The sequence below is a fragment of the Pseudonaja textilis genome, chromosome 2 (assembly GCF_049901715.1).
Source record: "Pseudonaja textilis isolate UNSWEBS1 chromosome 2, rPseTex1.2, whole genome shotgun sequence".
Lineage (NCBI taxonomy): Eukaryota > Metazoa > Chordata > Lepidosauria > Squamata > Elapidae > Pseudonaja > Pseudonaja textilis.
The window spans coordinates 257031321-257045374 of NC_141991.1; the positions used below are offsets into that span (position 1 = coordinate 257031321).

Below are 14054 nucleotides of genomic sequence, written 5' to 3' on the forward strand. Positions count from 1 at the left end.
GAGGACACCCCAGTAGATCAGAGGCGGTTGCCAGAAGCTGGGGAGAAAAGAGGAGCTATGAAGGCCGGAGGGGCTTTGCTACAGAAGGTGGCCGACATCACCGGGGCTGAAGAGCAGCCTCACGGGTGAAGTTCTGGGGCCTGTGATGGCGAAAACAGTTGGGGGGCAAACCAGAGACCAGCCTCCGGTTCCCGTCGTGGCATCGTTGTCCTGTGGTTTCTTGACCAATGGGACAAATTTTGCACGAAAGACTTAAGGGAACCAAGTTGGGCACCAGGACTGCGAACAAGAACAAGGCGACGTGGGAGTGTCCACCTCCTTCCACCCTGACGGAGAGGCTGCTCGGGAGTTCCAGGCCATCCCAGATGCTCCCGGCAAGCATGGAGGCGCCTGGACACACTTCCCTCCTTGTCGGAACAGATTTATTGGGTTCGCAGGCACTGGAGGCTTACAAGAAGGGCCTCCGCTCCCTGCCATGTGGCCCAGGTGCTCTTAAAGGGCCACCTACAAGGGCCACGAGCCACGTGTCCAAACGGTGAGCATGAGCCCAACTGCAATGCACCTTGCACGCTCCTGAGCACATAAGGAGGGCTGGGACTTTGACCCCTGCTGATGCCCACCATTTCAACGTGGTCAGCAGCCCCTGCGGAGGCCTCTGCCGTCCACCTGTGGTCAGTTCTGGGGGAGGAAGGTCCCGGGCTTCCTCCTAGCCTCTGGGCCAGCATCAGCCGCAGCTCCACACGCTCAGGGTCCATTTGTTCTCCCGCATCCAGCTGTTTGCGGTCCAAAGCGCGTCTCAAAGGTCCCTCCAGAGCCTTGAAGGAAGAAAGCAGAAATGTTGTCACTGGGAGGGAAACGAAGTGAGGGAGGCCCCTCTGGGCAGCGGGACTGAAGAAGGAAAAGGGTCTGGGGTCTTGGTGGATCGCAGGCTGAACCTAAGCCAGGGCAAAGACACGGCAGCAAGAAGGGCAAGGATGGGTCTGGGCTCCCTTGACCGAAGCAGGTGGTCAAAGGCGAAAGACGCTGTTGCTCTTGTCGGCTGGTTCTGCACCGGGCAAAGCGCTCCAGAGTGCTGCAGCCCCATTTCAGGAAGGATTGGGGCAAATGGGGGCAGGGGAGACAACAGCAGAGATTGGGGGTGGGGGAAGCAGCTGATTTGCAGCGTCTGGAGAAGGAAGCCCGGGTGGGGGTGGGGGCTTAAGGGGCAGGGACCGGAGCCAGGCACAGACAGTTGGGGCTTCACTTTCCAGGGAGCAGATTTTGGCTGGATATTAGGAAGAATTTCTTATGGGCAGAAATTGTTCCCAGAGGGAGCTCAGGGGGGAGAGAGAGGGGGTCTCCTTCTGAGCAGAGGGTGGGTGGGGGGAGATCCAGAGTTCTTGTGTCACCTGCCATTAGGTGCTTAACCTGGTCACGGAACTAACCTATGTTCTGAGTTCACAAGGTTCCCTGAGCCACATTAAGCCGTGAGAAAGCAACTAAGGTTAAAACGAAACAAGTTGGGCACATCCAATCTTAGCTTAGAATCAGAATTCCCGGATCCCCGATGCAGGATAGGGGCCTGCACTTTGTCCCTCCCTTCCCAGAAGGTGGCTGGCTTCACTGAGGGGGCTGCATACCGATCATTCGGTGGGGGGTCCTCAGGACTGGCTGCCCTCTCGCAGATGAATCTGTACTTCCTCCATGAAGATGAAGAGAACAGTCCTCTGTTGCCCAGGGCTGCATAGGAGTTGTAGTTGTAATCATACAGAATTTCACTGGAATGTTGAAAAGACACTTATGAACATCTGCACAGATTTCTTTCTCTACTGAATGTGAAACACAAACTCGGCAGCAGCCGGATTTCCAAAGTGGACCAAGCGATAAGGCACGTCAGAGCGGGTGGCAAGCGTGTTTCCCTGCTGAGCAACCACAAAGGGACGAGTGGGGATCCTTGGGCCATGCAAGCACGGGACTTGTGTTAACAGGTGTGCAACAGCAACCCTCTCTCTGGGCCCCGTGTTCCTCTTAAAACGTAACCAGCTTTGCACTGCACACTGGCTGTGCTGCCCTGGAGTCACTCCTGACATCTCCCTGTGCTGCAGTTCCCGGGGGGCTTTTGCCCCCGCCTACCCGCCTTCCCGGTGCTGAAAGGGCCCACTGACTTCAGGTCAGCTGAAGCCAGGACAGAACTCCCGGTTCCCAGTCTGAGGCTTTTCACCAGTGCAGCAAACTGGCTCTCGCCTGGGAAATAAAGGTAAATGCAAAAGTTTGCCCTGTCCAGTCATGTCCGGCTCCTCTCTGTTCCTTGGCCGAGGGGGCCGGCATTATCCAGAGACATTTCCACGGTCATTGGCCAGCATGGCTGTACTCCTGAGGCCCAAGGAACGTTCTTCCCTTCTCACAGAAATGGCACTTATTTATATATTCGCATTTCCATGCTTTCAAACGGTTCTGTGGGCAGGAACTGGGCAAGGACGGGAGCTCACCCCTTCAAATGGCACTCGGGTCTTGAACCCAGGCTGTCCGCTTTCCAGCTGACAAGCTCAGTGGCTTTAACCAGTGAGCACCCCGCCCCATCAGCTGGGAAATAGAGCAATGTGCAAAAACACAGTAAACAAGTTAAACGAGGAGGAAGCAAACGGGCTCCCAGAGAGGTCTGGGGCACCGATGCTGTCGAGGTCCTCATTGCGAACAAAAGAAAAGAAAAGACAGAAAAAGGAAACAGTTGGAATACGTTTCAATTCATAGAACAGGCCAAGTCTTGCATCCTCCAGGAGCTGCAGATAAGACACCAGCACACACACACACACACATGCACACAGCCAATAAGCCCTGCAAAGTTGGCCAGTAAAGCGCCCTGGACTAGGAAAGGCAAAACTGAGCTGGATATGGGGGGGAGGGGGGGGCTTATTGGCTAGCTAAGGTATGTAGGATGCCTGGGGGGTTGGGGGTGGGCTTTAATCCTGCATCCACTGGGGTCTCTGCATCAAGTGGAAGATCAAACAAACCTAGCAAACAACTTTGTCTCCCAAAAGGAACCATAGGTGGGCCACAGCCGACTTAATTCTCACGAACAGAGATGAAATGATCGAAGGAGTAGAAGTTATGGGAAATTTAAGGGACACGACCATGCCATATTGGAAGTCAACATTATGCAAGCACAAGGAATAGAACAAAGCTAGACTAGAATCTTGGATTTGAAGGAAGCTGATTTCGACAAACTCAGGGAGTGCTTGGGAAGAATTCCATGAGAATCCTCCACGAGGAGAAAACAACCCAGGACACTTGGGAAACTTTGAAAAGTGTGATTATAAAAGCCCAGTCTAGCACAATACCACTAAAAAAAAAAAAGACATCCCCCGAAGAAGCCAGCTGATGAACAGGTGCAGGAACTGGGTACGGCTACTCTAGTGAGGAGAAGGACCAGGGGTGACACGATTGCATCCTCCAATATTTGAGGGACTCTCACAGACAGGGAGGGGACAACCTCTTCTCCAAAGCCCCCCAGGGCAGGAGAAGAAGCAACAGGTGGAAACTCACCAAGGAGAGAAGCAACCTGGTTATTAAGGAGAAACTTCCTAACAATAAGGACAAATCACCAGTGGAACGACTTCCCTCCAGAAATGGCAGGCTTCTAAGAAAATATTGGACAGCCACCAGTCTGGACTGGTCGAGGGTCTCCTGCTTGTGCAGGGGGGGTTGGACTAGAGGACCTTCCAAGTCTTGTTATTCTGTTACTCTATAAGGCTGGTGGCCAGGCAGGCCTTCCCGAGGAGCCATCTAGGGCTGGGGCTCTCCTCAAAGTGGCCTCCCTGCCCCGAAGTCTTCCAAAGGGCGATGGGCAGGGGCCTGGACTGGAGCCCCTCCCGGGTCCCCTCCCCCTCCCCTCCCCTCAGGTGGGGCTGCCTTTACCCCTTCCCTTCCAGCAGTCAAGCCCTTAGAGCCGGGGTCCCCCCTCCCCCCCCCCCCCTCCCTCCAGCTCCCAAATTTCAGCCCTCTCTGGGGAAGTCGAGAGCCAGGGCTGCCTGCCCCCTCTCCCTCCCCCCGACCCTTCAGTCTCACTCACCCTTTGTACAAGGAACCATCTATCCAGGTCCAGCCCACCTCGTTTTTTTTCAAAAGTCCGACCCAGAACCACTCTGAATCCAAGGAACTCAACCTCTAGAAACAAGTAAAGTAATAACTAGCAGTCAACACGGGTTAAAAACAGGTCATCGCAAACCAATCTTATTTCATTCTTCAACAAAGTGACTAAATTAGTAAACCAGCAAAGTGCTGTGGACATAATATATTTAGACTTCAGCAAGGCATTCGACAAAGTAGACCACAACCTACTTCTTGGTAAGCTAGAAAAAAGTGGGATAGACAGTATCAACACCAGATGGATTTACAACTGGCTAAACAACCATACTCAATGACTAGTCTTTCACAGGACTATGTCTACACGGAGGGAAGTAAGCAGTGGGGTGCCACAAGGTTCTGTCTTAAGCCCAGGACTCTTCCATATCTTCCTAAATGAGGGAATAGAAGGGGAACTTACCACATTTCCATATACTAAGCTGGCAGGAATAGCCAACCCCCCCAGAGAAAATCGGCTCCAGATCCAGAGGGGTCTCGACAGGCTGGAATTGCACAGGGGTCGAAGAGGCAAAGCTCTGCCCGTCCAACCGAAGCCCAGGTCGGTGCTGCTCCGTTGAGACTGGGGGCGGGGGCTGTCCTAATGGCGCCCAATCTTATGGAGGGAACCCCCCGAGGGTCTTTGCCCCGCCTCTCCTCACCTGGGTGAAGGTTTCGCCCACGGCCTTCCAGAGCTCTCCCGCCGACCAGGAGCCCGGGAGGACCAGCAGCCGCGAGGCCGTCCCTTCGCAGTGCGCCTTGCTCTGCGCCCACGTCTTCCGCTCGCTCGACGCCAGCAGGCACTTCCAGCGGAACGGCGTCCACCCGCGGGGGCAGCACCCTGGAGGGAAGGCTCGGAGGGGAAGCCGGCTGGACTGGGCGAGCGGCCGCCGAGCGGGAGGGGGCTGGGGAAGGGTCGGCGCGGCTCCGGGACCCGCCCCAGTCCGCCCCCCTGCTCGGAGCTGCCAGCGAAGCACCGGGAACACGCGGCATCTCTGGGGAGTCCCGGGGGGAGGAGGAGGCGGCGGCGGAGTTTGCGACGGCTTATAAGAGGAAGCAGCTGGTCGCGCTCGGCTTTCCCTGCTCCAGCCGGAGGAACCGATACTTGGGGGAGGGGGTGGCGGGTGCTCAGCGAGACACACCAGGCTCACAACGGGGGGGCAGCTCAACCAGGAAGTTGGCAAATGTGGAGAAGCAACCCCACACCCAGACCCCGCCTCCGGCTCAGGGAAGCCCCCCCCGCACCTGTTCCCCTGGAAGAGGCCGGGAGAGGGGAACCCAGACCTACCAATCTGCGGGCAGGAGGTGGCCTGGCTGAGGTTGGTCTCCAGGCTCGCCTGCTCCCTCCGCAGAAGAGCCAGGCTGTAGTTGGCTTGGAGCTCCTGGCGCTGCAGCTGCCGCCGGGTCTGGTTCTCGGCCGCCCGGCTCTGCCAAAGGGCCACCGTGGTGGAATTGAGCTCCTGCTTGGTGGAGTGGAGCTCCTGCTTGGTGGAGTTGAGCTCCTGCTCGGTCAGGCGCAGCAGGCGCCGGCTCTCCTCCAGGCTGACTTGCAGGCGGTGGGCACTTTCCCCCAGGACGTGGCTCTTGGCTGCGTGCTCGCCAGACGCTTCCTGGAGCTGCCGGGAGGCCTGCAAGTCTGGAGGGAAAGTGGGCGCCGGTGAAGGTCTCTTCTCCCGGATTCAGGGCTGCGAGGTGGGGGTCAGCAGCCCTGGCTCTCCTGGTGGTGCCCCGGCCTCTGCGGCGGTGAGCAGGAGCTGGAGGCCCCAGAGCAGGAGCGCTGCACAGGGGCGGAGGCTGCCGCACAGCCTCCCATAGTGGGGTGGCCGAGGCGCAGTGGCTAGCCATGGCCTGCGTGGGGACCGGCCCTCCCTCGAGTGCAGAGGGTGACCCCAGACCTCCAGAAGGCCCCCCTTCTCCCTCCCCCACAAGAACCTGGGGGCCTGCCCCCTTGTTCCCTGGAGATTGTCAGGGTGCAAGTTGGAGCACCAAGTAGCTGCTACTCACACTCCACGCCGAGCGCAATGTTGGTGGCCAGAAGGAAGAGGCAAAGAGCCAGGACTCCCAGCATTGGGCGGTTTGTCACTGAAAGCAAAATCCAGATTCTTCTTAGTGCGATGACAGCCCACAGCCCACACCCCACACCCCTTGGCAAAACTGTTTCTTCCAGGATGGGGAATAGAGGGATCACCTGGTGTCCTCCTTTCTGCTTTCATTCTGATGCTATTGAAAAAGTTGCTGCTGTTATCCCACAGCTGAATAAAGCTGGAACAACGTCCAGATCATGGGGTAATAATAATAACAAAATAATAAACCTGCAAACTCTTCTCCAAAATCTGCTCCCCACTTTTCTTTGTGTCTCCTTTCCCCACTTTTCTGTTGCAATCACTCTCCATGTCCCTCTGCTGTCTCTGCCCCCCCCCCGCACACCTAAATCGGTTCCAGAATAATGCCCAGTTCAAACACGGCTCTGTTTCCGCTGCCCAAACAGTCTTTTTGTCACGCAAAGTGCTCACCTGAAAAGGATTCGCGTAAGAAGCGGGAGGTGAGAAACGGGAGCTCTTCCCCCCCACCCCCCGTCAAGGGTGAGGCTTGGGGGTCTCAGCATCCCCTCCTCCTCCCTGTGGGATCCAAGACTTTTCCTCACCTCCCTTGCTCAAAAGGTCCCCAGGAATCCGCTCCTTCAGATTCCCCACCTGGTCCCCCAAAGATCTCTGACAAGATCTCTGCCTCTCCGTTATGCCGGGTCCCTTTCACTTTCTCTCTTTCTGGGCAGCCCAGCGATTCAGTATTCCAGTCCCTGAAAGGCTGCCACAAACGGGGGGGGGGAGGGGGGGATCCACCTGTTCTCCAAAGCGCCAGAAGGCAGGACGAGAAGCAAGATGGAGACCTCCCAAGGGGAGAAGCAACCTGGGTCCAAGAAGTTTCCTAACCGTCGGGACAATTAACCAGTGGAACAGAAGCTGTGGGGGCTCCAACACCGGAGAAGAGTCCTGGCAGCCACCTCTAAAAGGGTCTAGGGTCTCCTGCTGGAACAGGGTTGCCAACCGGTGGGCCAGGGAGAAAATTTTGGTGGTCCACAGAGAAATGTCCCCCCCAAAGCAATCCAGGCTGTGCAGGAACACAAGGCTGCGTCGCTTGCATTGCAAACAACACGTAGTGAGGGGAGGGGGTGGACTCGCCCCACTCACCTGGCCTGGCCAGCGGGCTGCTTCTTTCCGCTTCTTTCTTATTCTGCTTTTGGCTGCACGCAAGGAAAGCAGCCAAAGTCTTTCTCTCTCTCCTCAAACTCTGCCAGAAACGAGTCTTTGGGACCCTGCAAGGGATCCTGTTCCAAGAGGCTGTACCAATGCAACAAGTCCCACAAGGACTCACTCCTTTCTGGCAGAGTTTGGGGGAGAGAAAGAAAGACTTCTGCTGCTTTCCTTGCATGAAGCCAAAAGTCTCTCTCTCCCCCTGAGAACGGAGCTGGAGATGGCAAAGAATGATTGATCAGTAGGAAAACGGGGTGGGGGATTTTTCTGCAGACAAGAGACCCTGGGAAAATCCCCCACCCTGTTTTCCCACCAATTGATCATTCTCTATTTGGGACTGTAGGATACTCTCTCCCCCCCCCCTCTCTCTCTTCTCTCTCTCCCTCCCTCCCTCCCTCCCCCCCCAAGAACAGAGCTGAAAAGCAGGCTAGTGAAGGAATGTGGCTGCCTTGGAGGGGCGGGGGTGAGGGAGAGAGAGAATATCTCTGCCAGTTTTCCGAGGTTAGATCGGATCTCTCTCTCTCTCCAACCAACACCAGCAAGCCACCATCAGTCAAAATTCATATTAGTGTCCCTGGGATTTAAAATTATGAGTTTGGTGGTCCCTGAGGTCCAAAAGGTTGGCGACCCCTGGACTAGAAGACCTGTCCGAGGCCCTTTCCGGTGCTATTCGGATTGATTGATGCTTGAATATAAAGTTTGCCCATTTCTCCTTAACATTAGGATCCTTCCTTTGGGGAAAAAAATCCCAGTGGGTTATTGAATGAAATCTTCCCTTCACCTTGTGTGTGAGCTCTCTGTCTCTGTCCTTCCCCTGTCCCCTCCCCTTGCCCCCCCGCTTTGCCTCTTTCAGTCCTTGCTGGTGTCTAAACACCCAGCTCCTTTGTCTCTCAGCTGAACTGAGCGAGTGGCTCTGCCTTGGGGAGAGGAGCCGGCTGGGCACGTGCCAGCTGAAGCCTCCTGCCAGCTGTCCAGGGGGAGGCAGGGGAGGCTTCTGGCAGCCTGGGGCCTTGGGGGGGGGGAGCACAGCTACTCACCTGGCCTCCAGCAGTGGCAAGAGGTGGCCCAGCACGGCAGCTCTGGGACACTCTTCTGGGGGCCACACTCTGCCCCCTCTTTCTCCAGGCCCCGGGATACCTGGAGGTTCTCATAGGTGAGCTCCCCCTCGTTGGGCTCTGGAAGACAAAGGGGGTCAGGAAGAAGAGGACGGAGGGGAGACCCGAAGGACCCTAACCAGGCTGGCCCCTACCTTCCCCCGGGCTTCTCTCCGGGGGGCCCCTTGCAAACCGCAGGTCAGCATAGGTGATGCCCCCAGCCATGAGGCTGCACCCAGGACGGCCCGGAGCAGCAGAGAAAAGGGAACTGCAGCCGGTGGGCAGAATCTACTCAGTGCTCTCCTGGGGTGGCAGAAAGCAGAAGTAGCTCTGGTGGGTGGGGAGCAGCCGGCCAAGCCCAGCCCCAATTCCCCACAGCTCTGGCCCTCTGGGCCGCCCCAAAGCTCCGTCTCCAGGGACTGAGCCGGCTGCCTCTGCGGACTTTCCCGGCCCAGCGAGACAGGAGCACCCGGTGAATGGCACATCTCTGCTGCCTCCAGGGTGGGGGAGCCAGAGGCTCTGGGAGGGGAATTGCTTGGTTCTGCTGCGCCATCATCCGCTCTTGGTGACCCCATCGACCTGCCCCAAGACCACTCTCCTCCCTCCCTGGTCCTCCAACCTCCGCATGGTGCTCCTGCCCCGCAGGCTTCTGGCCCCGCTCCTCCTCCTCCTCCCCCCATCTTTCCCAGCCTCCGAGCCCCCGGAGAGCTGGGTCTTTGCAAAATGGGTCTCAACTATGACAATTTAAGCCTGAATATTTGTGCCTCAGATCAGAACCCGGGTTGATTTGTTCCAGGATCCATTTGTTTCCTGGGCTGTCCACCATATTCTCCGAAATCTTCTCCGAGGCCAAAGTTCAAAGGTCCCCGTGCTTCTCCTCTCCTGCTTCTTCAAAGTCCAACTTGTGCTTCCATCCAGGGTCCCAGGGAATACCATCATTGGCGCTATCCTGATCCCTTTGTTTCCCAGGCACCATCCTGACGTTTGTAGGAGAGGCGATCATGATAGCTGGGAATCTTCTCCGGGCCCTTCAGGGTTTTCGTCTGCAGCAGGTTCCTTGGCTGCTTCCTTCCTTCACAATCCCCCCTGCAGTGTCTTCCCAGTCAGTCCTAAGGCTGTTGCCGTATGTCGTGTCTCGGTCCCGTTTTTATTCTACTCCATGCAGAGTTTGCTGATCCCTTCATGGCTTCGGCCATCAAAATGACAGCACTGGGCAGGTTAGTGATCTCCCTTGCTGCAGTTTTAAATCACGCTAACCTTGCTCCAATCCAGCTCCCCTCAATCTCCATTCTGCACCCGGGCTGAATAAGGCAGGGGAGAGTGCTCAGCCTTGCCTTGTTTGCTCTCTGAAAAGGAAGGCATCCTCAGAGGGTCCCCCACACAGAAGAAGGACCCCCCACACACACACACCTCAGAAGGAACCCTCCAACTGCACCGGCAGTGCGGCTCAGACTAGAGAAACAACCAGCCTTCTCTGCCCCAGATGGAACGTGCTTGGTGTTAATTAGAGAACAAAACTGAAGGTGACCCGCTAAGAGAGGATGTGGCTGTCCTGCGGGTGGCTGTGCGATTTCAGAAGCCCCGGCTCAGCAAAAAAAAAAAAAAAAGTAAGTCACACAACCCACAACTCAGCTTTAACCTTCAACCACAACCCTACCTCAACCAATCCACCATCCCCCAAGACTAGGCATGCACGCCTCTAACTACCTCAATTCCAACTACTGCTGGCCTTAAATGCAAGCTACTCAATGCAAGAAGTCTCACGAATAAAATACCTGAATTTTTCCTCCTACTAAATATGGTAAATTCGACATTATATTTGTCTGTGAAACATGGCTCAATGCATCTCTCCCTGACTCCATTACCACAGTAAGAGACTATCATGTTTACCGATCAGATCGTGAAATTCGTAGAGGAGGTGGTGTTGCTATCTTCTATAAAAAGTCCCTACATCCCAAAAGTATCCAAGTTACCCAGGAGCTTGCTCTTCCTGAGACCATTATCTGTGAACTATCCTTAAATATCACAATTCGATTCTTACTATGTTACAGAGCACCTGATTATGACATCGAACATGTAAACAAGCTAAATACACTACTAACATGGGCAGCATCCTGCCCACACGCTTTTATCTTTCTTGGTGACTTCAATCTACCTCATATTGATTGGACCCTAAATGAAGGTACAACTGAACCCATACATGCAACCTTCTGTTACAAATCTGGGACTGGAACAACTAGTAACCAACAACACTAGACTAAACAACTCCCTCGATATCATCTTTTGCAATAGTTTGAATTTAATTTACGGAATACAGACTAAAGAACCCTTTTCCAGCAGTGACCACAATATGATTGACTTTTGTCTCAACATACGTCCACACAAAAATCATCACAATGACATAATCCCCAATTATAACTTCAAAAAAGGCAACTATGGTCTTATAGACAACGATCTCTCATCCCTTGATTGGCAATCTCTATTCACTGGATGCAATACTGTTGAAGACCATTACAACATATTTTTACTTGAAGTCAAAAGAGTCATCAAATTATATGTACCAACAACAACTCCCAAAACAAAACAAAGATACAGATTATTACCCATAACAATAAGGAAACTTCAATCCAAAAAGAGATCACTCTGGCGGAAAAACAAATCTGGTCACGTTGCCAATTTCAAAAGCCGATACAAAAATGTATGCCACCAGATAAAGACTGAATGCACCAATTATCACATTAAACAAGATGAAAACCTTCTATGCACCAATCCCCCACCCCCGCTTTTTACATTTTTGTAAGCAACAAACTAAAAGACTCAAGGTCCATCCCACCCCTGATAGGACCTAATGGTAAAGACTGCAACGACGACACCATTAAAGCCAACATCTTTAACACATTTTTTGGCTCAGTATTTGTAAACAGCAATGGATCATGCCCAGTATTTCCTAGCCGAACCACAGATAACTACAATGATCTAATACATATCAATTTTACAGAAGACAATGTTGAAAAAGCACCATGCAATCTAAAACCATCTCTATCTATTGGACCAGATGGAATATGTGCCTACTTCTTAAAAATGCTATCCACTGCCATAGCCAAACCTCTAAGCATAATCTTTGAAAAATCAAGACCAGCTCCTTGCCAAACCTATGATCGCAAGCCACGATCATCGCTATCTTCAAAAAGGGAGACCCCAGCCTAGTTAAAAATTACAGACCAATCTCCTTATGCTGCGTCACCTGTAAAGTCATGGAATCAATTATTAACCAATCCATCATCCTCCACTTAGAGACAAACAACCTACTCTCCAATAAACAATTTGGTTTCAGAAAAAAACTATCCTGTAATCTTCAGCTCTTATGCTGCAAAAACATATGGACTACACAACTCGATCAGGGCAAAACAATACACACAATCTACATAGATTTCTGTAAAGCCTTTGATTCAGTGGCACACGAATAACTACTATTAAAACTAAAATCTTATGGTATCTCTGGACACCTGCATAACTGGATAGAAGCATTCCTGTCAATCAGACAACAAATGGTCAAAATTGGGAAGTGTCCTATCAAATTCTGTACCTGTCAATAGTGGTGTCCCCCAAGGCAGTGTTCTAGGACCAACTCTCTTCATACTCTACATAAATGACCTCTGTGATCATATTAAGAGCAACTGCGTTCTCTTTGCTGATGATGTAAAGCTGTTCAATACCACAGAAAATGCTGCTGCCCTTCAAAAAGATCTTGACTATGTATCAGAATGGTCAAACAAATGGCAACTTCAAATCTCAACAAATAAATGTTCTGTCTTACATATTGGCAAAAAAAATCAGAAAATAAAATACAAGCTGAATAGTCAAGACCTTGTTGATGATCCAAACTCTGTCAAGGACCTTGGAGTTCTCATCTCTAATTATCTAAGTGCTAGAGCCCACTGTAACTACATAGCCAAAAAGGCATTAAGAGTTGTTAACCTAATCCTACGTAGCTTTTTCTCTGGTAATATCACACTACTAACTAGAGCATACAAAACATTTGCTAGACCAATACTTGAATACAGCTCATCAGTCTGGAACCCACATTACGTAGCTGATATTAGCACAGTTGAGAAAGTCCAGAAATATTTCACAAGAAGAGTTCTCCACTCCTCGACTCATTGTAGAATACCTTATGCCACCAGACTCAAATTTCTAGACCTAGACAACCTAGAACTACGCCGCCTTCGGTCCGATCTAAGCATAGTATATAAAATCATACATTGCAATGTCCTACCTGTCAATGAACATTTCAGTTTCAACCATAACAACACAAGAGCAAACTATCGATACAAACTCAAGGTAAACCGTACCAAACTTGATTGCAGGAAATACAAATTCAGCCACAGAGTGGTCAGTGTCTGGAATACTCTACCTGACTCTGTGGTTTCTTCCCCAAACCCCAAAAACTTTAACCTTAGACTGTCTACTATTGGCCTCACCCCTTTCCTAAGAGGTCTCTAGGGGGCGTACATAAGCGCACCAACGTGCCTACTGTCCCTGTCCTATTGTTTCTTTTATTTTTCTTATATGTACCCATTTCATGTATTCATAACTATATATACACTTATACTTATTATCTTGTAAACAATTGACAAATCAAATAAATAAATAAATAAAATAAACTTCTCAAAAGGAAATTGCCACGAAAAGAGAAGAAAGGCAAGAAGACCGAGGAGGGGCTGGGGGTCCTGGGACGGTCCACGGCTGTCAGGGTTGCCAGGACCGCCTGAGCCGGCAGGGAAGACAAAGGCTCCATCAGCTCCAGGGCCAAAGCCACAATGAGGCCCGGCAGCCATTCGGGAAGAGGCTCTGCAGCAGGGAGGATGATAGACAAGGCGGGGGGCGTTTTCCTGCTTTGTCCACAGAGCCCCATTTTCACAAGACCCTCCCTCCAACCAGGTACCTGCAGGTAAGTCTCCTAAATGCCAGCCGCCTCCTGGATGCCGTTTGCCAGCCCAGCCTCTGCCTGGGCCAGTGCTGATCCATGAACGGTTCCATGCTGGACTTGGTTTCCAAGCCTTCAGTCAGGTCTGACATCTTCAGGTTGGCACCCCGCTGGCATCCTGCCATCAAAGGCTCAGCGGGGGAGGAAGCACGGGGGAAATAACCAGCAATCACAAGACCACAAAAGGTTGGAGAATACAGGTTTATTTGTGCACAAGGTTCAGAGCATTAGAATGGCAAGTTCTGAACCCCCGGCTCTTCCTGAGGCGTCACTTTCATACATGGCATAACCTCAGCCTAGCCCGGGGCGTTTCTTATGTTAAACTATACCAAAAAGGAGAAGTACATTTCTGTTATTTTCCAGACCCGTCCTTATTCACTGAAACATGCTTACTTCCAGTTCAGCAATCCAGCAATTTCGTGGTTTTGCACAATATTTCTGAAATAAGAAGCAAGGTAAGGGGGCGGGGGCAGTCAGAGGATTTCTGGTAAATGCATATTTTGTTTTGGACCTTCCAGGCTGCTTCAAAACTGTATTAATTGTGCTGGTAAAGAGGGAGGGGGAAGCGGCAGCTTTTTATTTTGCTTCTTAAGTGCTTCAGTTAACTCCATCATAGTTATATTG

General features: G+C 52.3%; 1 protein-coding gene across 2 annotated transcripts; it reads right to left on the reverse strand.

Moving 5' to 3' along the window:
• Positions 1–405: 405 nt before the first annotated feature.
• On the reverse strand, positions 406–9002 carry CD72 (CD72 molecule). Of its 2 annotated transcripts, XM_087927622.1 has the most exons (8): positions 8599–8994; positions 8387–8524; positions 6103–6180; positions 5387–5734; positions 4761–4939; positions 4049–4143; positions 1620–1757; positions 406–815 (listed from the first exon to the last, which is right to left on the reverse strand). In XM_087927622.1, exons 1-8 carry the CDS (start codon positions 8666–8668, stop codon positions 797–799), a joined length of 1065 nt encoding a protein of 354 aa, XP_087783748.1. In that variant the 5' UTR covers positions 8669–8994; the 3' UTR covers positions 406–796. The 2 variants fall into 2 exon arrangements, 1 of the variants encoding a protein (XP_087783748.1); XR_015742432.1 differs by lacking the exons at positions 406–815; positions 1620–1757 and having other exon boundaries at positions 4044–4143; positions 4523–4939; positions 8599–9002.
• Between the last annotated feature and the right edge of the window lie 5052 nt (positions 9003–14054).

What these genes read in the sequence shown, in the direction of transcription:
- CD72 (XM_087927622.1), bottom strand. Translation starts at nt 8,668, where the DNA reads ATGGCTGGGGGCATCACCTATGCTGACCTGCGGTTTGCAAGGGGCCCC. An exon ending in CACCTCCTGCCCGCAGATTG is followed by an intron (nt 4,940 to 5,386) that starts GTAGGTCTGGGT and finishes CCTTCCCTCCAG; the next exon opens with GGTGCTGCCCCCGCGGGTGG. An exon ending in TGGGCGAAACCTTCACCCAG is followed by an intron (nt 4,144 to 4,760) that starts GTGAGGAGAGGC and finishes ACTTGTTTCTAG; the next exon opens with AGGTTGAGTTCCTTGGATTC.